Source organism: Eptatretus burgeri, chromosome 2 (assembly GCF_056783735.1).
Source record: "Eptatretus burgeri isolate ZD-2024b chromosome 2, Ebu_testis_v1, whole genome shotgun sequence".
Lineage (NCBI taxonomy): Eukaryota > Metazoa > Chordata > Myxini > Myxiniformes > Myxinidae > Eptatretus > Eptatretus burgeri.
Genome location: NC_140962.1, coordinates 130266308 through 130290245, shown reverse-complemented (window position 1 = coordinate 130290245; position 23938 = coordinate 130266308). Strand labels below are relative to the sequence as shown.

Genomic DNA, 23938 nt, shown 5'->3' with positions numbered 1-23938 from the left:
AGTAAAGCACGTCGTCTAGGACCCGGCTGTCGGTTTGCTACCGAAGGCTGCTGATTGTGACATCATTGATTCCCTCTTTGGAAATTATATTTATATTCGATTTTTTTCAATCTGCTATCACCTGCGTAAATACATGGAACACATAATGTGAAGATTTCGGAACTATGAACAGAATATGTTCGGAGAAAAGTGTGTTAGAAGTTCCAGGCTTATGTCCATTATATTCTGATGGATAAAGGCATCATAGAGCCTTTTGCACTTGGGATCTCAGCCTGGTATGCATGTTGTGTGGCAGCCACGGGAAATGAAGCACTGAGAGACGACACTGATCCCATTACAAAAAGAAAGATATGCCTCCTCGATGTTAAAGGAGTCTGGGGGAGGAAGTGTGGCCACCTTGTCATCTGTAACTTCCCTGTAGCCATCCAATCCGCCTTGCGGAAATTCTATGTCTTAGCTGGAAGGGAAAGTGTTGAGGCCAATAGTGGGCAGGACTGTGGTGGGAGTGTAAAAAATGATCTAAAACCAGTCTTTTCGGTGTTGCAATGCTGTCGCCCTGCCACCATGCCAGATCAAGGTTTGTAGTGGTGTTCCAGAGGTTTGAGTGGAAAGTTGCTGGTTCACGACGATCAAAGAGAAGAGCGAGATCAGACTGGGACGCCTAGTTACAAAGCACCTCACCATTTTCTGTGGTGTAGTTGTAGCCCCAATCCCTATGTTGGCAATTTAAATCACCTCAATAAAGAACAGGGGGTGGTGGTGCAGTGGGGAGGTCAATAGGTCGGAGGTTTACTGATGGTGGATTGTACATATTGATGGTGTAGAGACCCTGTATTTTGATGACGTGCTGTTTCAGATCAGAGTCAGGAGCTGACATTGCAATTACTATTCAGATGTAGACAGAAGACGATGCAAGTTGCAATACCATGGTGCTGTCTGTCTGTAAAGGCTAGCAATTTGAAGCCAGGTATGTTTGCTTTACTTTCATTGCTTAAGTGCATTTCTTGGAGCAGAATCACAAGTACATGATTTGCGGCAGCTATGTGATGGAGTACATTGCGCTTAGCAGGTGTGACCCCCCTCTATGTTAAGTTGCAGAATCCCTGGAACAGCAGTGTGGTAAGGGTTCACCTTGTTTAAAGAGACTAGTCCAATGAGGTATATGCACAGTGTGCAGATGGTCAGTTATCTTTTGAAAAGCTGTTTGGTTGCACCAGCACCAAGTGCTGGAGAAGCTGGATACTGCTGGAAAGACGTTTCCGGGATGGACCTCCTGGAAGTCAGTTGTAATGCCATCCCGAGCAGACTTTCTCGCTGCCCGTTCTTTCAGAGCAGTAGGCTGAAAGAACAGGGAGCGAGCAAGTCCAGAAAAGAGGTGGAAAAAAATAGCAGAAACCACCAACCTGTCTGAAATGGAAGAGCAGCAGGCCTTGTGCCTCTGGTACTTTTAAAAAAGATATTGAGAGTTAATTATTTTGTATACATTGTCAAAGCTGGTGGAAGAGCTAGCACATTGAACAAATGAGGACATAACAGACAAAAACAGGACGCAAAACACATGCATGGGGTGGACAAGATAGACACAGAAAGAAGCTCCAACGAAGGAAAAGTGGAAAATTGGAAGGACGGATTTGGGTGGTGGTGGTTAACGAGGGTAGGAAAGATCACGTTTTTCGATCTGATCTTGGGAGGGACCGATACTACCACTGCCTGAGCCCCCCCCCCCCCTCGTTGGCAGCAGAGATAGGCAGATTATCCCATAATGCCGGAAACTAGGGTCCTTAACTTTTCGGACTTTATCATATTTATATTTTACTAGTGCATGCCCGTAGGTGCAAACAAAACAAAACAAAAAAAAAAACTTTCAAACCACATGCCAGAAACAACTACACAGGCCGTTCCTTCGCTCTCACGTGCCCGTACGTGCGTGGCCGTACATGCAAAAAAAAAAATACTTTCAAACCACGTGCCAGAAACAACAACCACACAGGCCGTTCCTTCGCTCTCGTAAACGACGACTGGATTGGGGCATTGTGTTTATCTATAAATGCGCATAAGAAATCGAGAAATTATTAGAATACAGTAAGCATCACTATACGGAAGTAGTGCGTGCCCATATGGAATGTTCACATGCAATCCACAAATTATCGCTTGCATTGATTTTGCCTTTTATCGCAAGGAAAAACACAAAGAGAAGAGGAAAGAGGAGAAAAAAAAAACGTGCAAAAAATAATTTACTTCCTGCTTCGGAGCATACCAGTACTCTGATGTTACCCAAATTTATGCACCGTCTAATATGAAAACGATCATAACTTGGGGCATTGTGTTATCGATAAATGCGCACAACTAATCGAGAAATTATTAGAATACACGAAAAAAAAAACGTGCAAAAAAATAATTTACTTCCTGCTTCGGAGCAAACCAGCACTCTGATGTTACCGAAATTTATGCACCGTCTAATATGAAAACGATCATAACTTGGGGCATTGTGTTTACCTATAAATGCGCATAAATCGAGAAATTATTAGAATACACGAAGTCATCATTATCTGGAAGCCCGTACGTTGTAACCCGTAATGGGGAACGCGGCTTCCCGTAAAACAAACAAAAAAAAAATTTATAAATAAATATTCAAACCGCGAGCAACAAACAACCACACAGGCCGTTTCTTCACTCTCGCGTGCCCGTACGTGGGTGGCGTGGAAGTTCGCATATCACAGTTACGATGACTCGCAATTTAGGTTTTAATGGCCAATTATTCAATTTGCGCCAACGTATTTTGCCTTTTCGCAATGTCCTCGCAAGGAAAAACAAAAAGAGAAGAGAAGAGAAAAAAAAAATTACTTCCTGGTTCGGAGCATACCAGCACTCTGATGTTACAGAAATTTATGCAGCGTCTAATATGAAAACGATCATAACTTGCGGCATTGTGTTTATCTATAAATGCGCATAAGAAATCGAGAAATTATTAGAATACACGAAGTCATCACTCTCCGGAAGTCCGTACGTTGTAACCTGTAATGGGGAACGCGGCTGAGCTTCACTTCCCCATCGGCCACGCCCACGCAACAACGTGTATTGTCATTGGTTTGGTAAATAAATGGCCATAACTTGGGAAGCACTTGTCTGATTAATATCAAACCTTGAAAAGGCACATCCTCAGGTCCCCAGCAATATATCTGGCAAGTTTCAATTAGATCGGACCAGCGGTTGTCGAGAAACAGCGGTCACAGACACACACACACACACACACACACACACACACACACACACACACACACACACACACACACACACACACACACACACACACACACACACACACACACACACACACACACACACACACAGATTGCTGGAATTATAGATCGATTGCAGGCTGTCTTAGTACTGCAGCATAGCAAACCAATTGTTCAAGTTTGCATAAAAGCACCAAAATTGGTACACATGTAGAATAATGCATTCTGAACAATTCTAGATATGGAGCCACCCGAGATTTTGCCTTGGACAGCTTCGGTTGACCAAGGCACAATCTCAGGTGGCTCCATATCTAGAATTGTTCTGAATACATTATTTTACATGTGTACGAATGTTGGTGCTTTTATGCAAATTTGAACAATTGATCTGAAATATCAGACTACGCTGCTGGACTGTCTGGGAGAAATGAAAGGAAAGAGAAATAAAAGAGAGAGAATGTAAAATGTGGAGGGAAAATGAGCGAGTAAGAAAAATGTGTGATAAAAAGTGTGTGATGTTTATTTGCAAGAAATAGATATTAGAGCTAGCCCAGTAACTATAATTTGAGCGAGACTGAAAGTAAGACCAGCAGTCCTGACACGCAGTGTAAGATGGTTGCTGGCACCACTTTCACGCTTCCAAGTCAGAACGGTAGTACCACCCTGAGCGGTTGCTGTCGACAACCGACTACCAAAAGAATCTGATTAATACCTAACCGTAACCCCAATACATTTTCTCAGCTCAGCGTGATCTATTCACCGAATTTGTGCTCCCTTTGACGCGCTACTCCGGCAGTCTTTGTTTATAAATATAATCATGTCCTACCAGACATCGAATGAAAATTAGTCACAAACACAGAGATATATTTATTTTGATCTCGTGTTCATTCATTCATAGTCATTGTCAACAAGCTCAAGTCTCAAGTCACAAAATTTGCGACTCGAGGCCAAATTGCCATCTCTGCCTCGATGTTAGCCAAGAAGGTAGAGAAGTAAGTGAGGTAGTGTGCATAGTTATGACCACCGAATGTGAAGAATAGGTCTCCCATGAGATGCAAACGGTGAGCACATGTGAGGAAGTCATTGTACTTCACCGCCTGTATGAGACACAGTCCTAGCCATATACGATTCATGTAGGAAGTCCACAGTTGACCAGTTTTTCCGAGACTGCCTTCACTGACATCCACTCAATGTTGCAAGTAACCCTGGATGTAGTTATTGACTGCATCATCATTTATTGCTGCCTTCAGTGTGGTTGCTGTGAGTGATTGTAACACATCATCCAAATTCTTCACCGAGTCTGCTGGGAGCGAAGAGAGCCAGCAATGTATTGGTCACTCACCTTGGTCAGCCATGTATCATTCCAACAACAACCTTTCCAGGAACTCCAGGATAACTTTGTGGCAATGCATCATCCTGTCATCATGCTTTCCTGACATTACACATTGCAGTGAACCAGAGGCATTGAACCATGCTTCTAGTAAGAAGTCAGACAACCTACAGCCGTCCATCTTCTTGCCTACAATGTTGAAACAAGTGCAAACGAGGTGGAAGGTTCCCATCAATAGGATGTGCTCCTCGTATTGATCAGAATTGTTAAATATCAGTGGACCAACCATCAACCATGACCACAATAACACCCTGACCCTGTACACGAAAATCCCTGTCTTTAAAACTTAGAAATGTACCGAATAATTATTCTGCGCAACAAACCTTGTGTTACACCTGCCATAACTTTGTCAGTTTATGTCATAGAATCATAGTTGTGGTATCAAATGTTTGGTTATATGGACACAGTTTATTTTAAAATATGATTTGGATGAATAGAAAACTTCAAATATGCACTTCAAACAAAAGTAAATGTCAACATTTGATCATTTCCGTGATGCGCCGGATATGTACACGGGGTGTGGGCATATGTAGTCCAATAACTCTCATCAAATATTTCTGAAATATATTAATTTCAGAAGAATCAGCAGAAGCTAAGCTTTCATTTGGTACCTAATTTGTATGTATTACTGCTATAATGACCCCACAAATTACCAAAGTATGAAACATGGGATGCAGTGTGACGCAAATTGACAAACAGTTGCATTTTGAGGGTACATCTAAATATTGAGCCAAAATGACAAGTTCATCCCAACTTATTTCATGTTAATATTTGATTTCAAGTTCAGGATACTCTAGGACATCGGAAAAATAATGTCAGAGGTTTGTGGGAGGCGGGGAGGGGGGGGTGGGGGTGCACAGGCAGCTGTCGCAGCCCATGGCCTATATTGTTTTACCATCATGAGAGCTTTATGAGCCTTGCTTGACAGTGCAATTTCCCATTTTTTGTGGACAATAAACATGATTATATACTATATAAAATGCACAGGTCAGGTATGGGTAGCAATGTCCTGAGGTTGGACAGTAAAAGGTAAGCTGGTGGAAAAAAAAATTGTTAACATAGAGTTACAGAATGCAGACCGACGCCCGTGGCCAAGTAAGACCTACCAAACAATGTGTAGTCAATATCGAGCACCAGTAGCTTCTTCCCAGGCCTTGGGGCGTGCAGAATCTCCACGCGGTAGTCCTTCACCCGCCGGGCAATTTTTGCCAAATTCTCCTCACTGGAAATATGGCCAAAAACAGTAACCGTCATGTGGGGGGATATTAAAAAAAGATAACAGCAGGGTTAACCACTGGCATGGCAAATCTATATTTTGGTCAGACCTTTTTTCTCCCCATTTATTGGAATTATCCTGCTTCTTGGGCTGGAGGGCGAAATGCTGGCTGGCTTTCTACAATGGCAACGGGAGTATCATGGCAAAATAGGTATCCACAAAATTGTCCTTCGATGAGAAAACAATGTTGCATAACACACCGTCCACAATTTAACCTGGAAACGTTTCTTAATTTGGCAGACTCTCGTGCACTCCAACCTTCATTAAAAATAATGAAGGTCCAAGCAACAGCGATCATTTTGTTCAGCAGAGGTATTTCTCTGTACAGAGTGCTACATGACGGCCGCAGTCATCATTTTCCTATGTCCGCTTCAGTCAATGTGCGCAGTTTCCACGAATATAAATCTTCAACCAATCGGATTTGTTCAATACCCGTCAAAAAAAGGACGGTTTGGGTTTTTGTCCATTGTCGAGAAAAAGAATGACAGTCGACATTTTCAACCAGTTCCTGCGCTTACATCAATGATGATGTTGGTACCTCTTTGCCCAATGGTTTCGGCAATTTTAGTGAAAAGGTTTCATTTTCTGTTACGTGTCAACCTCAGGCACCGCATTTAGTGCACAGGCAACCCGGAGGGAGTAAACAGCCTTTTTACAGCCATTTTACAGCCATTTTTCCCTGCTGAGCAGGGGTTAGTCTTTTGTGGGCTCAATGCAATCATGGTTCCCTTCATGAGGCAATGTTTTTTTTATGGCCGGATGCCCTTTCTGACGCCAACCCTGGTTGCCTCTTACGACACGCAGGGATACGGTACACCTATTCTAACCGGGGCAAACACCGGTACTCATTTCGCCGACCTTGGAAGGATGACAGGCTGAATCAACCCCCTAGTGTTAATTCAGTGGCCAACGGGGCTCGAACTCAGGACCCTAGGATCCCAAGCCGCCACCCTAACCACTAAGCCAACACCAGGCAACCTGGAGGGAGTCACTGCAGAAAATAAAGACGCTGATGTGCCCTTAACCCTTTAAACCCTGAGCTCCTCAGACTTTCGGCTCCCCCACCCTGGGCTTCCTCGAGAAAAATCCAGCCGCTCGGGTATATGGAGGTTTGAATAGCGGCTGATAAAAAGGCGGCTCAGGTTCAAAGGGTTAATGTTGTTGTTAAGGTGAAACCAATGTACAACAGGAGACAGAAGGGTAATGTTATAAGAAATATTAATTAATCACTACTGTCGACCTTAAGCACAATACTATTAATTAAATGTAACAATTAATGACTTTCCTAAGAATTCCCAAATTAAATAAGTACGAATGGCAAATACTGCCATACAGTGAAGAACCCGATTCAGCCATTAAAGGTGCACCACAGATAATGAAGACGGGAACTCCATCTTGGAGATGAAAGGATCGATTTAGTTGAAGGACAGGAGAGGTTGGGATGGAGGAATAAGCTCTGAGAGTACACACTGGTCAAAATGCCAAGTGCCTTCTCAAAATGGCATGCCAATCACCCAACATGGCGCCAACAGGAGAATACAAGGAGCAATGTTGAAATAGTTGCTGAGATAACGGAGGTGCAATGTCTGTCACGTCGGTCCCATGAATAGTTGAGGGAGTTCAGCGGAGAAGAATACAAAAAAAGGGTAGATACAAGCAGAGAAACTGAATCTCCACAGATCAGCGTGTAGCGGGATAAAGTTGATCTGTTGTGGTAAAGGAAATCGAAGAGTCACTAAACCTTCGCAGGTTAGCATACAGAAGACCCCGATTCCTCCTCCACTGTATGTCGGTTTTAAAATGATATACAACCATCAAAACAGAACATGGCAGCTCAAAAGAAGTCTCAACACCTGTTTCTCCTTAATCCCCACGTTCCAAAATGCCATTGTCTTTTCACTCGTGTTGTTGTTGTTGTTGTTGTTGTTGTTGTTGTTGTTGTTGCTGCAACTCAACGACAAATGCAACCTTTTCCATGCACAATTCAATGAGCATACTGGTCTAATCGTTCGAACCTTATTACAACATACAAGACCTAGTAACCGATTACAAACATGGACCAACTAGAGCATCGGTGATGATGACGTGGTTATGGGTGCTCCTTTTGACTCCGTGCTTTGGCACATGACCGGAAGCTGGTTGTGAAAGGAATAAAACCGAGCCACGTGTGAAAGCTGGGACAAAGGCATGAGGAAGTCCAGAGGATATGGATGAAACATCAGTCAAGATGATATTGGATCTATCCTGAGCTTGTTACAAAATCTAAGGAGTAGCAATGCCTTTTTCTCTTAATAATTTGGACCCCACAGCCCTAACAAAATCAAACAGACACACAAACATGCGGTATGAACAGAGCTGAATTTATGATGGTGGAGGCCTCGTGGCACACATGGGTGGTGGAGTCCCTTTCTGCCATGAATGATGATGTAAAGCAATGGTTTTTCAACATTTTTCACTGCTGGCACCCAAAACTCTTATCTTATTCTGTGGCATCCCTATTCAACTTCCTATTTATATAGTTGCCTTAAGAACATTGCACAGGCTCCATGAGTTAAATGATTGGATAAAATACATAATTACCTCTGTTACTGAAGGTGAAGGAGATTATGTTTTCACCCCTTTCTGTCTGTTTGTTTCTGTTCAGGATATCTCAAAAAGTTGTGGACGGATCAGGATGAAATTTTATGGACAGGTTCGGTGTGTGACAAGGACAAACTGATTAGATTTTGGTGAAGATCCGGATCCGGATCCGACTACTAGAATGTTTTAAGTGATTCTTCACCATTGAGAGATAGTGCTAAACCAATTTGGCTAAACCGTGGTGGTTTGGAGTCGGTGTGACCGCACGAGGTGGGAAGATACGCCGGCCAGGCTCTGGTCCCCCAGCTGAACTATCCTCCTCGGCGGGAGGACCGAATAAAGACCCGCAGGGTCCATTTTCGTGTGTGTGTGTGTGTGTGTGTGTGTGTGTGTGTGTCCCATATGTAAATACAATGAAGTGCCTTGTACTTTGTGAATTACATTTCTTTTATTCATGATAACTCTGCTCTTTGTGCTCCCCTGCCCCCCCCCCCATGATAAATAAGACCCCAATTGTTCAATGTACCAGCTCGTTGTCTGTCACTTTCTTCCATTGGTCCAGCACAGTGTGTGTTGAGAATTAGTGAAGCCGTTTGGGCCGGTAAGTTGTCATTGGGTCCGGCGCGGCTTTAGTAACTTCCGCTCGGTTACAGCGACTCAGTTCGGACAAAGTCGGCCGAGGATGTGGTTTCCCCGGTAGTTAGACGGCGTGGGTACTTAGGTAAATTGGAATAGACAAGTGGACCCTACCTCACGCAGTCGAAATATTGGCGACCACGGTCCTTTAAGTGACCCGTGACCTTTGGACTTATCCGAGAGTCACAACCTAAATTCCGGGTGTTCGGTGGGAGACGGCTCTACTGCTCCACCTGGCGGCCGTTTATCCCCACCGACCCCCGGCCCACAACAATATTACCTCAACATTACCTTAACAACAACTACACCTCCAAGAACAGGATCACATCTGGAAAAAGAAATATTACTTCACCATTACATTAACATCATCAACAACAACACGATCACTTTGGGGAAATAAGTTGTTTGAAGCCTGAGGCCCATACATGCTATGGCCTTCTCAAGGTCCATGACCGCTAATCGGCTGCAACCTTTCGCGATATATATATACAGTGGGGAGAACAAGTATTTGATACACTGCCGATTTTGCAGCAGGTTTTCCCACTTACAAAGCACATAGAGGTCTGTAATTTTTATCATAGGTACACTTCAACTGTGAAAGACGGAATCTAAAACAAAAATCCTGAAAATCACATTGTGTGATTTTTAAATAATTAATTTGCATTTTATTGCATGAAATAAGTATTTGATCACCAACCAACCAGTAAGAATTCCGGCTCTCACAGACCTGTTCGTTTTGTCTTTAAGAAGCCCTCCCATTCTCCACTCATTACCTGTATTAACTGCACCTGTTTGAACTCGTTATCTACATAAAAGACAGCTGTCCACACTCGATCAATCAGACTCCAACCTCTCCACAATGGGCAAGACCAGAGAGCTGTCTAAGGACATCAGGGACAAAATTGTAGACTTGCACAAGGCTGGGATGGGCTACAGGATAATAGGCAAGCAGCTTGGTGAGAAGGAAACAACTGTTGGCGCAATTATTAGAAAATGGAAGAAGTTCAAGATAACAGTCAATCTCCCTCGGTCTGGGGCTCCATGCAAGATCTCACCTCGTGGAGCCTCAATGATCATGAGAAAGGTGAGGGATCAGCCCAGAACTACATGGCAGGACCTGGTCAATGACCTGAAGAGAGCTGGGACCACAGTATCAAAGAAAACCACAAGTAACACACTACGCCGTCATGGATTAAAATCCTGCAGCGCACGCAAGGTCCCTCTGCTCAAGCCAGCGCATGTCCAGGCCCGTCTGAAGTTTGCCAATGACCATCTGGATGATCCAGAGGAGGAATGGGAGAAGGTCATGTGGTCTGATGAGACCAAAATAGAGCTTTTTGGTTTAAACTCCACTCGCCGTGTTTGGAGGAAGAAGGATGAGTACAACCCCAAGAACACCATCCCAACCGTGAAGCATGGAGGTGGAAACATCATTCTTTGGGGATGCTTTTCTGCAAAGGGGACACGACGACTGCACCGTATTGAGGGGAGGATGGATGGGGCCATGTATTGTGAGATCTTGGCCAACAACCTCCTTCCCTCAACAAGATCATTGAAGATGGGGCGTGGCTGGGTCTTCCAGCATGACAACAACCCGAAACACACAGCCAGGGCAACTAAGGAGTGGCTCCGTAAGAAGCACCTCAAGGTCCTGGAGTGGCCAAGCCAGTCTCCAGACCTGAACCCAATCGAAAATCTTTGGAGGGAGCTGAAAGTCTGTGTTGCCCAGCGACAGCCCCGAAACCTGAAGGATCTGGAGAAGATCTGTATGGAGGAGTGGGCCAAAATCCCTGCTGCAGTTTGTGCAAACCTGGTTAAGAACTACAGGAAACGTCTGATCTCTGTAATTGCAAACAAAGGGTTCTGTACCAAATATTCAGTTCCGTTTTTCTGATGTATCAAATACTTATTTCATACAATACAATGCAAATTAATTATTTTAAAATCATACAATGCGATTTTCAGGATTTTTGTTTTAGATTCGTCTTTCACAGTTGAAGTGTACCTATGATAAAAATTACAGACCTCTACGTGCTTTGTAAGTGGGAAAACCTGCAAAATCGGCAGTGTATCAAATACTTGTTCTCCCCACTGTATTTGATAATCCTTGTTTTACACTGAAGGGAAAACTGAAATGGAAGGCATAATGATTGTGAATACTGGATAACGCTCCTGCAGATGGCTTGGGCCGACATGGCTTGGCTTAATCCAGGATGTGCTCTTGGGTGGTGGAGGCTCCGGGGCATGTGTTAGGTGCTGGAGGCCCAGGGGCACGTGCCCTGGGTACCCTTGTGACCATCTGGATGATCCAGAGGAGGAATGGTAGAAGGTCATGTGGTCTGATGCGACCACAGAAGATCAGGACTCCAGTCCTGGGTATGTACATGCAAAAAGTCCAAAGTTTGGTGAAGTCCGTGTTCAATCAGGTACATATCCACAAATGTCCCTTTCTGCAAAATGTAAGCTCGTGTTGGCAAAGACAAAACAAACAAAAGTCCATGCACAGAGAGGTTTGTCTTACGTACACACAATATTTTGTTCACATCAAGCTTGTGCCATCCAAAACCGGAAAGGACCACGTGAGAAGAAACACAAGGTGCACCATTCGTTTTGATTTGGTTTTGCCGAGATGACCAAACCAAACATCACAACACAGTGCAACTATTGGGGATGCCTCTCCACAGTGGTTATACCCACCACAACACAAGTCTGGGCCAAATCTTCCCCATTCTCCCCTGCTGTCCAGATTTGTCAGGGCTGCGCGGTCATGGTCGGAGGGCCGATCGGTCCCCATGGACCGGCCCACTCCAATTGTCTGTCAACACTTAGGGCCTTGGCTTCAAGAAGGTGGTGGATGTGGGGGATCTCTGGGTCACTCCTCGGAGATTGATGGGCTGTCAAGGGTCTGTTTGAGGCCTGTTCGAGAGAACTGTCCGAGGCTAAACAACAACAACAACACAACAGTGCAGAATTACTACATGGAATAAAAGAGATTCTAAACTAGTAATGTTAATAACTGATAAGTTCAGTGCAACAACACAAACGTTTCAGGAAGGTGTACAGTGCATCGCACAAAGTTGCATGTCTTGGGAAACACAGGAGCTCATTAGCAAAGTCCATTAAAATGAATCGCTTTGCCACTCATGGCTCATTATGGGCGGCTCGTATTGTTGAATGGTTGTCACTAATACACAGGAGAAAGGGAAGGAAACAACAGCAAGTGGAAGAGGAAGAAGAACAAGGGACAACATTGTTATTCTAAACCACACAAGGCATGATTACGTGGACCGATTGAGAGACAGAGAATTCAATGAACATCATGTGAGCTTGGTGATCATGGACAAAATCAAATGAGGTCTGGCATGGACAAAATCCATTTCAAACTACAGGGTGCCCCACAGAAAACCAGGAAATTTGAGATCGAGATTTATTTTGCCGTATTTTACCATATTGTTACGGTTGTGGAAATTCGCATTACACCATAAAGGGTCCTCAGGTGAGATATCTCGATAAGTCCGTGCGTAGTTAGCCCACACCCGTTGTATAGAGGGAATTTATGTGATCCATTCGGGCTGCGATCCTTCAGTTAGCCATTTTTCTTTCTCTATGGTTATTTTCGACCATTAAGCCGCTAACAACGCAAACACCACCACCTTCGCCTTTACCTTCACAACTCCATCCCGCAAACATCGCTTCACCGCCATTCCCAAACGATGCCCGCCAACCACCAAACCACCACAGAAAACCCTCCACCACATTCGCCTTTCTCCTTCACAACCATTCCCAGACACCACCAGTCAACACGAAACGTAGTGCTGTCCAGGAGCCGTTCAGTAGTTGGTGCCGAACGCGTCGAGCCGCGGGTCCAAATGCGAGAGGAATTCGGATCAGAAATGCTTCATGCCCACTTCTGCTCTGTCCAATGGGCGAGCGAGAGGCGGTTTGGCCCCGCCTCCAGGTGTGTGTCGGTGAATTCCGTTTATGCAAATATGCGGATCAGGGGAGGTTCACGCCCCTTTTTGCCCGACCAATGGCTGACCAGGGAGGGCGGCGTGGCCCCTCCTCCAATTGCGTTCTGATCCTGGAATTTGCATATTGGCTTGTCCTGCTGCCTATAAAGATGCGAGCACAAGGTGGCTCGTGTGGTTGCGTGTTGGGTATTGCGTGTTGGTTGTTGGGCTGGCTGGTCGAGTCCAAGTTAAGTGCGCGCGGTGGAGCTGCAGCCGGCTGGTCGGGGCAAGGAAGCTCAGGTCCGAGTCAAGTGAGGATGGCAGTCGACGACGAGGTTGCGGTGTGGGGGATCGCTCGACTCGTCGCAGGACCCAAGCCGGCCAGCCATTCCCCTCTCCCTGAGCATCAACGATTCCCCCCCCCCCCCATTCGCGCTGAGATAGTGCCGAGGGGGCGCCCGTTCCTCCCCCACCCTAAACGTGGTGCCAACAAGACCGATCGTGCGGAGCACGCCGACCACGCCAGGGCACGGAGTCGGGGCGCAGCGGCGCAAACATTGCGCTTGCCCGCCATCGAGTCACGAGGACGCGGGTAAGACCTCCCCGGTCTCGTGGACCTGGCCGATCCTCCAGGATCCACGTACATTTGGTCGAAGCGTTTGTCTGCCTCCTTGCCTGTGAGGGTGGCTTTCTTCCTTTTCTTTTTGCGTAAATGCTTGTGGTGGCGCCATCTTTCAAGTAAAACTGTGTAAGTGTTGCCGTGTGTATGCGCATAGTCGGTTTTAACTGTTTTTCTTACATTTGCTTTTTGTGAATTTTGTATGGCTGAGTATACGTGCTTGCTTTGTGTCTGCGTGTGTAAATAAAATGCTTGCTTGTTGAACTGTTCGCGCTCTGCTTAGTCTCCTTTCTTTTTATTGAACCTCCATCCTGCATCACGTAAAGGATTGGCAGTGGGGTTTAGACACCCAATAAATAATCACGTCCGTCGAGGTCAGCGATAACACCGCTCGGTTATCACTGTAGCACGGAACGGACCGCTTAAGCGGTTCATGTCCTAGGCTGACCTGCGGCGAGGTACGATCGCCCGATTAACCATCCACGTAGGTACTTGGGTTGGTCGAGTTTGGCGAACAACCCTATCCTAAGCGGGTGGGCGATTGGCGACTGAATTGTCCGTTCCGGTGGGCGAGGCGGCCGCCATTCGAGTTATGTGGCCGATCGCACGCCGGCGGGCGCGAATTCGTAACAATATCAATAAACTAACATATAATGAAGTGTATCTTCGTTTGACACTACATCTAAGTTTGCTTTTGTTTTGTTTAAAATAAACTGTACCAAATTTCCTGGTTTTCTGTGGGGCACCCTGTAGAAGGGCACTCGGTAGAGCGCTTACCGTCACCACGTAATGCCTGATCCACAAGAACATATCGAGCCCATTACATTTTTGAAATATCATGCGATACAGAACTATATCGTTTAAGCCCCATCTCTCAATGGTGAAGAATCACTTAAAAATTAAATGTCTCGTATCCAGATCCAGACTTGGATATTCACCAAAATCGAATCAATGAATCTTTGCGACACACCCAACCTGTCCACCAAGTTTTGTCCGAATCCGTCCACAACTTTTTGAGATATCGTGCAATATATCAGTTTTAGACCGATCTCTCAATGGTGAAGAATCACTTTGAAATATGAGTACTAGTAGCCAGTTCTGAATCTTCACCAAAATCTAATCAATTTGTCAGGACTACACACCCAACCTGTCCACCAAGTTTCATCCGAATCCATCCACAACTTTTTTAGATATCCTGCACACAAACAAACAAACAAATGAAATTGCTCGTTGAGCAAGGAATTTCCGGAATAACTGTCATATCTTCATGATCTCTGAAAAAACAAAAACCTGGAAATCAATTTGGTTCTTATACGTCGATTGTGCTACTGTTTAATGAGTTATAGCACTTAGTTTGGTCATGATCATAACTTGGAAGTCAATCGGACTTGAAATGGCGTTTTTACTGCAATTTGAAAGTTTTGACCCAACCCCCCCCCCCCGACATTCGACCCCCGACCGCTAAGAAGGGTGTTGGTGTGACACCCCAATGAGACATATGGTTGAATGCAGAATTGGAAGATGCACATTTTGGATTTGGTTTGAAGTCGATACGACCATTTTAGCAGACGTTATTGCGAAAATTAGAATTTCGGTTTTTCGGTGACCTTGACCTCCAACCTAGATTCACCAAAAACAACAAGTGGCTAAGTTGGACCATGGCCGACGTCTGTACCCAGTTTGGTCCTGATCGCTGAAACGGTGTAGCTGCTACAGTGTAAACAAACACACAAACAAACAGACAGACAGACACACAGAATGACACACCCAACCGACCAACATAATTGCCGAAATCCGAAGGATTCCGGCAATTAACAAAGACAGAAAGGGGTGAAAACATAACCTCCTTCACCTTCACCTTTGGTGGTGGAGGTAACAAGGACATTTAAATGATTGGCCAAACTAGGTTTGGCTTGTTTCATTATAAATACATGTATTATACATTGACACTTTCAATTAGGTGCGACCTGTTTCTCGCTCATGTTATGAGATCCAGATTGAAAGTTAATTGGGAGAGGAGGGAGGGTGTAGGGCTGGCCTTGCAGGATAGCGTGTTCACCTATCAGCTGTCTAGTCTGGGCTCAATACGGGACTTTCGAAATAACGTAATCTGCACAAAAATGCTCGGTGTGCATGCACATAAACCCTTCGCAGCAATGGTAATTGGGGGCATGTTTCCGTATATCATGGATATGTGACAAAGATTGTAACCGAAAATGGCTCATAAAGCTTCTGAAAGAATCGAAAAATATTTGGAAAAGTACCCGAGAGAAAGGGATGTGCCTCTGCACAATAAAAGAGTTGGAGAACATTCTCAGGTCACCCAGAAGGCTGAGATGTTACAGCAGCCCATATTGCAAAACCTCCGGACAATGTGGGCTGGTGCAAGGCCCAAACTATGGATGGGCGCATTCTGCCCAATCCCCTGAGAGATCACGACCAGTGAATGGATTTTGATCCTTGTGGGAGTACCTCCCGTCATCATGGCAGGCTTGGCGAGTTACGTAATGGACATCTGCAATTGGAAAGACGATGCCGTGTGTCAATACCAACAGAACAATGGCTACAAACTTCGACAAAGAACATTTCCACGGTGTGAAAATGCACTAATCTTGTGTCAGCTATATATACATGGGAGCGAGATATACCAGGCAGACTTTCCAGAGAGACACCATATCTGGTTTGGGTGCTTCTAAACAGCAGTGGGAAGATCATATCCAGGGCTTGTGAATGCACAGGGTAAGTTTAAAATCAACTTGAAAAATGATTATATTGTTACGGATCTGGAAACCATGAGCACTCAACATTCAGGTCCCAAAAGTCAGTTATTCCGTTAAGTATGTGTGTAGTCAGGACCCCGTCCTTTTGTTTAGCGGGAGGATTAAATGTGTGCGTTGTGACGTCTTTAGTTAGGTTTTACATCCAATGAGCCATCCCAACCTGCTCATCACGCGCCATCACCAACCGCTGGCTGCTCGTATCTTGATTGCCGAGAGGGGGCCTCGCGGTTCCAGTCCTCAGCTCGTAGTTCTTGTATGGCTTTTCAGCGTTGACCCTGTTACTCTTACTCTTCGAGAGCGGAGCCACGTGGAGAATGCAGGGTCTCCGAACGACTCTGCCCCAGAGGGGTGCGGCCGTGGGCCAATGAGGGACGGACAGAGAGATTATTCTCGCCAAGGCCCCTCCCCGTGTGGGAGGAGATATATCCCCGAGCAGACACGTTTCTCAGTTGGTTGTTGTCGTTGTCGTGGTCGTTGTCGTTGGTGTTGGCGCGAGGAGTTCTGTGGACCCCGAATATTCACCACCCGAGCTCCGCCACGAACGAGTGCGACTGGGACCAGGGCGACGACCATTGGCAGGTGCCACAGCACGGAGTACCCCCCTTTCTCCGACGGCCAGGTACCCAACCGAACTCTGACCCCCAGCTCGTCTCTCTCATCGGCTGGAGGGTCCAATAAAGGACTCTGGGGTTTTCTTTTCTTTTTGTGTGTGTTTCTACATGTGGGCCAGTCTGTAAGTAGAACTGAATAAGTGTTCTTGGATCATTGTAAATACTGCACTGCAGATTCGCTTTAAGTCTCACCTCACTTGTCTTTTATTTACTGTAAATAAATTTATTAGAAATGTTCCCACTTCGTTTTCGTCCTTTCTTTATTTGGTCCGGGTCTGAGTTCAGACGGGGTTTCATCCCCGATAATCCGTTAATCGTAGCCGGAACGTCCTGGGCAGGCCCGCTCGACTGCATCCGAGCCGTAGCTGGTAGAGTGATCCGGTTCGGCCAGACGTTCCGAGGGCGTGAATCCCCGGTAGCCAAGACTGCGTGGTTACTTAGGTATATTGGATCTGGACAATTAACCCTATGCCACGCGGTCGAGATATTGGCGTTTCACGGTCGATTAATCGACCTGCCGGCTTCGGAGTTATCCGGAATGACGGCCTATAAATTCCGGGGAGTCTGGTGGGAGACAGTGTGAACTTCCCCACCTTGCGGTCGTTCTCGCCACCGACCCCCGGCCCACAACAATATTTACTATTAATCGTGTTGGGGGAGGGGGAGAAGTGGGAGATGTGAGGGATGTTATAAATACTTGTGTATTACAGTAAGTCGTCGACTTACGGCCGCAATCGGTTACAACCGACCAGTCGCAAGTCGATTTGGTCGAAAGTCGGCCAACCTTTATTTTATCAGCCCATCCTTAAATGCTTTAAATCCAGGCAGGCTTTTGGCATCTTTGTGGATGTAAGTGCGTGTTGGCATCCGTTTCCAAAACAATCCCTTCTCATCCACAATGAAAGTCTGCTCTGCTTGATACCCCTCTTGCATAATTATTTCATCCAGACTTTCAACAAACTTACGAGCTCCTTCCTCATCTGCACTCGCTGCTTCTCCAATCACTCGAACATTATGAATTTGGAATCTTTTCTTGAATCTTTTGAACCAGCCAGTACTCGCTACAAATTCTTGACTGTAGTGTTCTCCGGCATGCTCTTTCAAAGTCTGAAATCAACTTCTAGCCTTCGTCTGCACAGTAAAAAGGCTTAAAAGTGTCCATTTTTGGATCTTATCTTCCATCCAAACATGCAGCAATTTCTCCATTTCGTGGATGGGCCCGGTCCGTTGCGTCGTTAGAACTGTCGATCGCATGGGTGTAGAACCTTTCACAGCTTCACAAATCCTTCCTTTATCTTTCAAAATCGTCGACACAGTAGAGTGTGATAACTTAAGATCACGTGCGATCACATTCACTTTCTTTCCTCCTTCGTACTCTTTGATCACCTGCATTTTCGTGGCGAGATCAATGGCCTTTCTTTCCTTCTTGGCAAGTTGAGGAGTAGACAAAGATAATTTCCTCTTGGTAGACATCTTGGGGGTTTGAAGTGAAATTTTTAAGACAAACGGATAAAGATAAACTGCGCGACACAGAGACCACGCTAACACGCTAGCACTGCCGGGCGTTGGGGCGGAAACTGTCGTACGACCAGCTGGGAAACACTCGCGCTGCCAGACGCGGAACAGTCGTGGCCAGACATACAGTACATATTGCAGTCGCGGGCGTGGTCGTAAAGTCGATCAGTCGTAAGTCGCATAGGGCGTAAATCGACGACTTACTGTATTTGTTTGTTTCAGGGGCCACAAGAGAAATAAACTAGATTTTTTTACTTCTATTTGTAAAAGGAAAGGTGTGTGTGTGCGTGTGCGTGTGCGTGTGCGTGTGCGTGTGTTCTATCTCCTGCCACCACTCGCTTGTATTAACAGGAAATGGTAGGAACTCGACACCTCTTATTCATGGGTATGTCTCGTATTTCCTCCATACTGCGAATCCGATTTACATCCAGGGAAAACAATTACGGTTAACCATTTCGAGATTGCCCGTCTTTCATGCAAGTCCTGAAAACTGTTAAAAAAAAACTATTTGACTTACAGATTTCACCCTAGCAACGGCAGGTTAAATGTGCCCATGCTTGCAGAAGCGAGTCACTGTAACGCATGCGTGAAAGGGTGCATTAGCATTCATACGTCATTTCAAAAGTCCCATATTCCCAAGACCAAACGATAAACTGTCGCACTGTTACTTCACATGCATCACATTGCATCGAGTGTGCCATCTTTCAGCGGAGCACCAAATTCTCTGCTAGCAGTTCCTGGCGGAGTTAAAGATCCCACTGTGTCTTCCGATGAAGATTTGGTGAGCAGTCTCCATAACTCAAGATAATTCACAAAATTCCTGCTCTCACCTACAAGGGGTAGGCATTCTGTCGACAGCACAGCAGTACTTCAGTAATGATACAACCAGTGGGTCAAACACATAATTGAATCCTGGTCCAATACCCATTGATGACTAAATAATTAACGTCAATGGTGCAGCAACTACTTATACAACTTTTGATCTGGCAAGCAATGTCTGCAACTTCACGTTCTACCTTCTAATCTCACACACTCCTCACCGTTTCTCCACTTCGATGACCTCCTCTTCAATATCAAAGTCATTGATAACATCATCATCTTGAGGAGGTGGTGCCAACACTTCCTCCTGTGAAAACACCACAACTTGGTATGATACACCGAACAAATTCCTATCGTGATAATTACGACATCGGTCCTTATAGCTCACCAGGCTCTCTTCACGACTGCCCATCATCATCACTTTCATGTTTGGCTTCAGTTTAAGAAGGCCCAACTTTACATCATCCTCCGCAACCTTACCTAAAGGAAAAAAAATACAAAATTGAAATCTTTATAGAAAGATTGAAGTGTTACTCTCAAAAAGTTACACAATCATATACAATCATGGCTTCCCAATTCTCGAGGGTTCCAGTAACAAGGTATTCATGGTGTGATGTAGGATATAACGAATGACGCATCAATGCTTGGACCTTTTCTGGAGCAAAGGCAAAATAAATTTCCAGATACAACTAGATCGGCACTCGGTAGAGCACTAGAGCACATACCTCCGCCAGGCTGAACCGTTTACATTTTGTATCCCAACAGGCCGGATCTGCATCCGAATTTTAACCAAAATCTAATCGGCTTGTGCTCGTCACTTACCCACTCATCGAAGTTTTCTCATAATCCATTTACAACGGTTTGAGATATTGTTTTTGGTCCTACCTCTCAATGGTGAAGAATCGCTTAAAAAAAATTCTGGTATCCAGATTTTCACCAAAATCAAAATAATTTTGGCCTCGTCACACAACCTGTCCACTGAATATCGTCCGAATCCATCGACAACTTTTTTTAGATATCCTGACAGATATGGAAACATAACCTCCGTCAACCTCCGGTGGTGGATGTAACAAACTGTCATCTGGCACAAAGGACGTTTTGCACCAAGCATCTAAAGACCTATGGACTTGAATACACCAAGGTATTCTTTTGGAAACAAGATTGTCCACCTTCAGATTCTTCATCAAACAGTCGTTGCATAACCAGATGATGACAGGAAAAGAAAAAAAAATTACCCCCCGTGCGGGAGGTCATCTCTGCGAGAAATAATACCACAAGTTCTCAATGTTCAGTTATGACCGAAGACTACTGCGCAGCTCCACTGTGCAGCTCGAACTGCGCAGTTTGGTTAAAGATGACTCGGCATTTTGGCGCACGTGCACGAAATTATATTTTGAAAATAAATGCCGACGTTTACATTTCGGGCTTTGAAACTTTTGCACCTTCGGCGGAAAATGTATAAATATACAAGGTCAGCTGCTATGCAATGACACCATTCACTAACTTTTACCATGCCCAGTAGAGAATATATAGCCTCCTGAAGGTAGGGCAGTTTTTGCAAACTTTGAAGTCACGTGACGCGAAAACGAAAGCGAAATTCGAAAATCCGGCCCAACCAAATTTAGATATTGTCCCATAGATTCATATGCCACAATCAAATTCAAGATTGCCTGAGAAACGTAGGAGATAGATTTTGAAAATCGTCATTTTTGCATTTTTTGCCAACTTTGAAGTCACGTGACACGAAAACGAAAGCAAATATCGAAAATCCGGCCTGATCAAAATTTAGATATTGTCACATAGATTCATTTGCTACAATCAAATTCAAGATCGGTTGAGAAATGGCGGAGGATATAGAATTTGAAAATCGTCATTTTCGCAACTTCAAAGGCCTCGTGACCTTGACCTTGACCTTCGGTGACCTTGAAAGTCATACCATCGTGTACGTCTCATCGACCTCTATCAGGATCACTAATGACCAGATCTCCCGCTTCAACTTCATTGTGAACGGATGGACGGACGGATCGAAGGACATCGACACCCATATTATTAGGTCATGCTCGAAGGGATGACCTAAAAAGGAAGAAATAAAACATTTGGACACACGAATCCACCTCTTTTACATACTAAAGTGCTCACCCTTATACTTGAGGCCCAGCAGGCGCTGTCGTTGGGGCAACACCCCTGTGGCCTTCTGCACCACGACCTTCAGCTCCGCTATGGTGTCCTCAGCGCCAAGGCACACAATAGGAAACTCCTGCCCATTCCATTTGATGATGACAGATACATCCATCTCGTCACGACATCTGCACCACTGAGAGAAGTTGCGGTTCATAAATGTCAACGTCAACTGTGTACAATCATCTTTTATCTGCAGTGCTAATTGTTCAAGCACGTTTTTTTTTTTTACATTATTGTGCGATTAAACGGCTAATGGAATCAAAAGGCAAGGTCACAGCAAGCACTCGGGCAACAGCACGAGCCAAACAATCTCTATTGTTTGTCATCTTAATAAACATGTACGATCAAGTCGACGTTATTCACGGAATAATTATTGATTGTAACAATGACATTTTAAAATACTGCAGTTGAAGATGTTCTGCAGTGGAATAAAGAGGAACTGTGAACATTGCCGGACAATTTCAAATAAAAGCAAAATAAAGTAGAAAGGGCAATCAGAGATCGCAGACCCTCAAGGGACAGTACTCTACTACGATAGATACTTTATAGATGGACTTATGCTCTTAATAGTACATCCTTTCTCGACGTAATTGGATTCTATTACTGTACTACATACTTTATAGATGTACTTGCATTCTAGTTGTACATCTACAGTGCCCATAAGAAGTGTTCACCCCCTTTCAAAATGTTCACCTTTTGTTTCCTTATGTCATGGAATTAAATTGCATTAAATCAGCCTTTTCCCACCTTTATTTACACATCGTAACCCACAACTTCCAAATGAAAAACAAATTCTACACATTTCAGAAAATAAAATTAAAAATACAAAACTAGAATATCTTGGTTGGAGAAGTGTCCACCCTCCTTATAATAGTGTGACGTCCACGGGACTTGAACAGTCCCGCCAACGTAGAATGAGCCGAAACGATGGAGGCGGTTTATTTATTTATAACCCAAAGATGGCAGTTTCAATCGCTTTCCCGCAAACGGGACGAGGAAGGTGGCACGAGTCGCTTTTCACTGAGTTGATAACGTTTATTTCTCTAACCAGAAATAACAAGACTCGGCAAGAAGAGGGATCCGGGGCGATTCGACGGGATGGTGGTGTGGGTTCGGGCGTGGGGAAAACAGACAATTCCAATGAATATACAAATCTCAAACCCTCTAAGGCGCCAGGTACACACACACACACACACACACACACACACACACACACACACACACACACACACACACACACACACACACACACACACACACACACACACCGTAGCTGGTCCTGGTGGTCAGGCTGGACCGTGGTGGTGACGCAACAGTCCCTGGATTGGCGTCGGACGAGCTGGCGTTGCGCTCGTCAGGGGCAGGAGACACCGTGGTGCTGTCGACCTCCTGGTCCTGGCCCAAGTCCGCTCACAGCCGCCAGGGAACCAGTTCTGGCGCCAAGTTGCGAGCAGGAGAGGGAGGCAGGTCCGCCCGCCGTTCGACCCTGTACTCAGAGCCAGCAGAACCCCAGAGCCAACCGAGCTGAGGCACGAGGCTCAGGAAGGCCTCGAGACACGATGAAACCAGGGCCGAATCAGCGCAACAACACAGCACGCTCCCAGCACAACAGCCTCCACCAGAACGGTTTTTCTGTACCGATCTTCTTCCTCTTCCTTTTCGACCCCGAACAGAACCTTTTCATCCTCCCGTCCTCGTCACTTCCAATCGAGCCGTTTTATTGGCCCTGCGCCGTCGCCTTCCGCCAATCGTGATCACGGGGCGGAGCCATCCGCAGCACTGTCCTGTGACGTCACGGCAAGCCTCCAGGGACTACTAAAAGGGGTTTACGCAGACACACTTACCCTATCCCATGTCCCTATCTAATTACGTGACAATTATCATTTCCCCCTTGAAGAAATGGACATTTACTAGACAACTTATCACCACTGAATTGCTACTTATTACATCGAGATCCTGGTACACTCGAACAGCATGGCATACCTAATTAAACATCCTAATTACCCTTTGAATGCATACCCCCCCCTCAAACGTAACAATAGTAATTGTAAATTAGCTCAGGTGTAACCAATCGCCTTCAAAATCACACAAGTCAATTTGCCTCCACCTGTGTTAAATTGCAGTGATTCTGATTATTACTTCCACCACCGAGGGTGAAGGAGGTTATGTTTTCACCCCTTTCTGTCTTTCTATCTGTTTGTGTACAGGATATCTCAAAAAGTTGCGGACGGATTGGGTGTGTGAAAAGGATGAACTGATTAGATCTTGGTGAAGATCTGGATCTGACTACTGGAATTTTTAAAGTGATTCTTCACCATTTAGCGACAGGGCTAAAAATTATATAA

The 23938-nt window shown here is 45.1% G+C and overlaps 1 protein-coding gene across 3 annotated transcripts in view; it reads right to left on the bottom strand.

Moving 5' to 3' along the window:
- The window catches only part of UBLCP1 (ubiquitin like domain containing CTD phosphatase 1), a 78541-nt gene that overhangs the window by 32759 nt on the left and 21844 nt on the right, over positions 1 to 23938 (bottom strand). For all 3 annotated transcript variants that reach the window (XM_085871225.1, XM_085871227.1, XM_085871226.1), the window contains 4 exons: positions 21552 to 21726; positions 19801 to 19892; positions 19634 to 19719; positions 5733 to 5848 (listed from right to left, as the gene is read on the bottom strand). In XM_085871225.1, the coding sequence (XP_085727351.1) occupies positions 5733 to 5848; positions 19634 to 19719; positions 19801 to 19892; positions 21552 to 21705 (448 nt within the window). In that variant the 5' untranslated portion in view covers positions 21706 to 21726. The remainder of the gene's footprint in view (positions 1 to 5732; positions 5849 to 19633; positions 19720 to 19800; positions 19893 to 21551; positions 21727 to 23938) is intronic.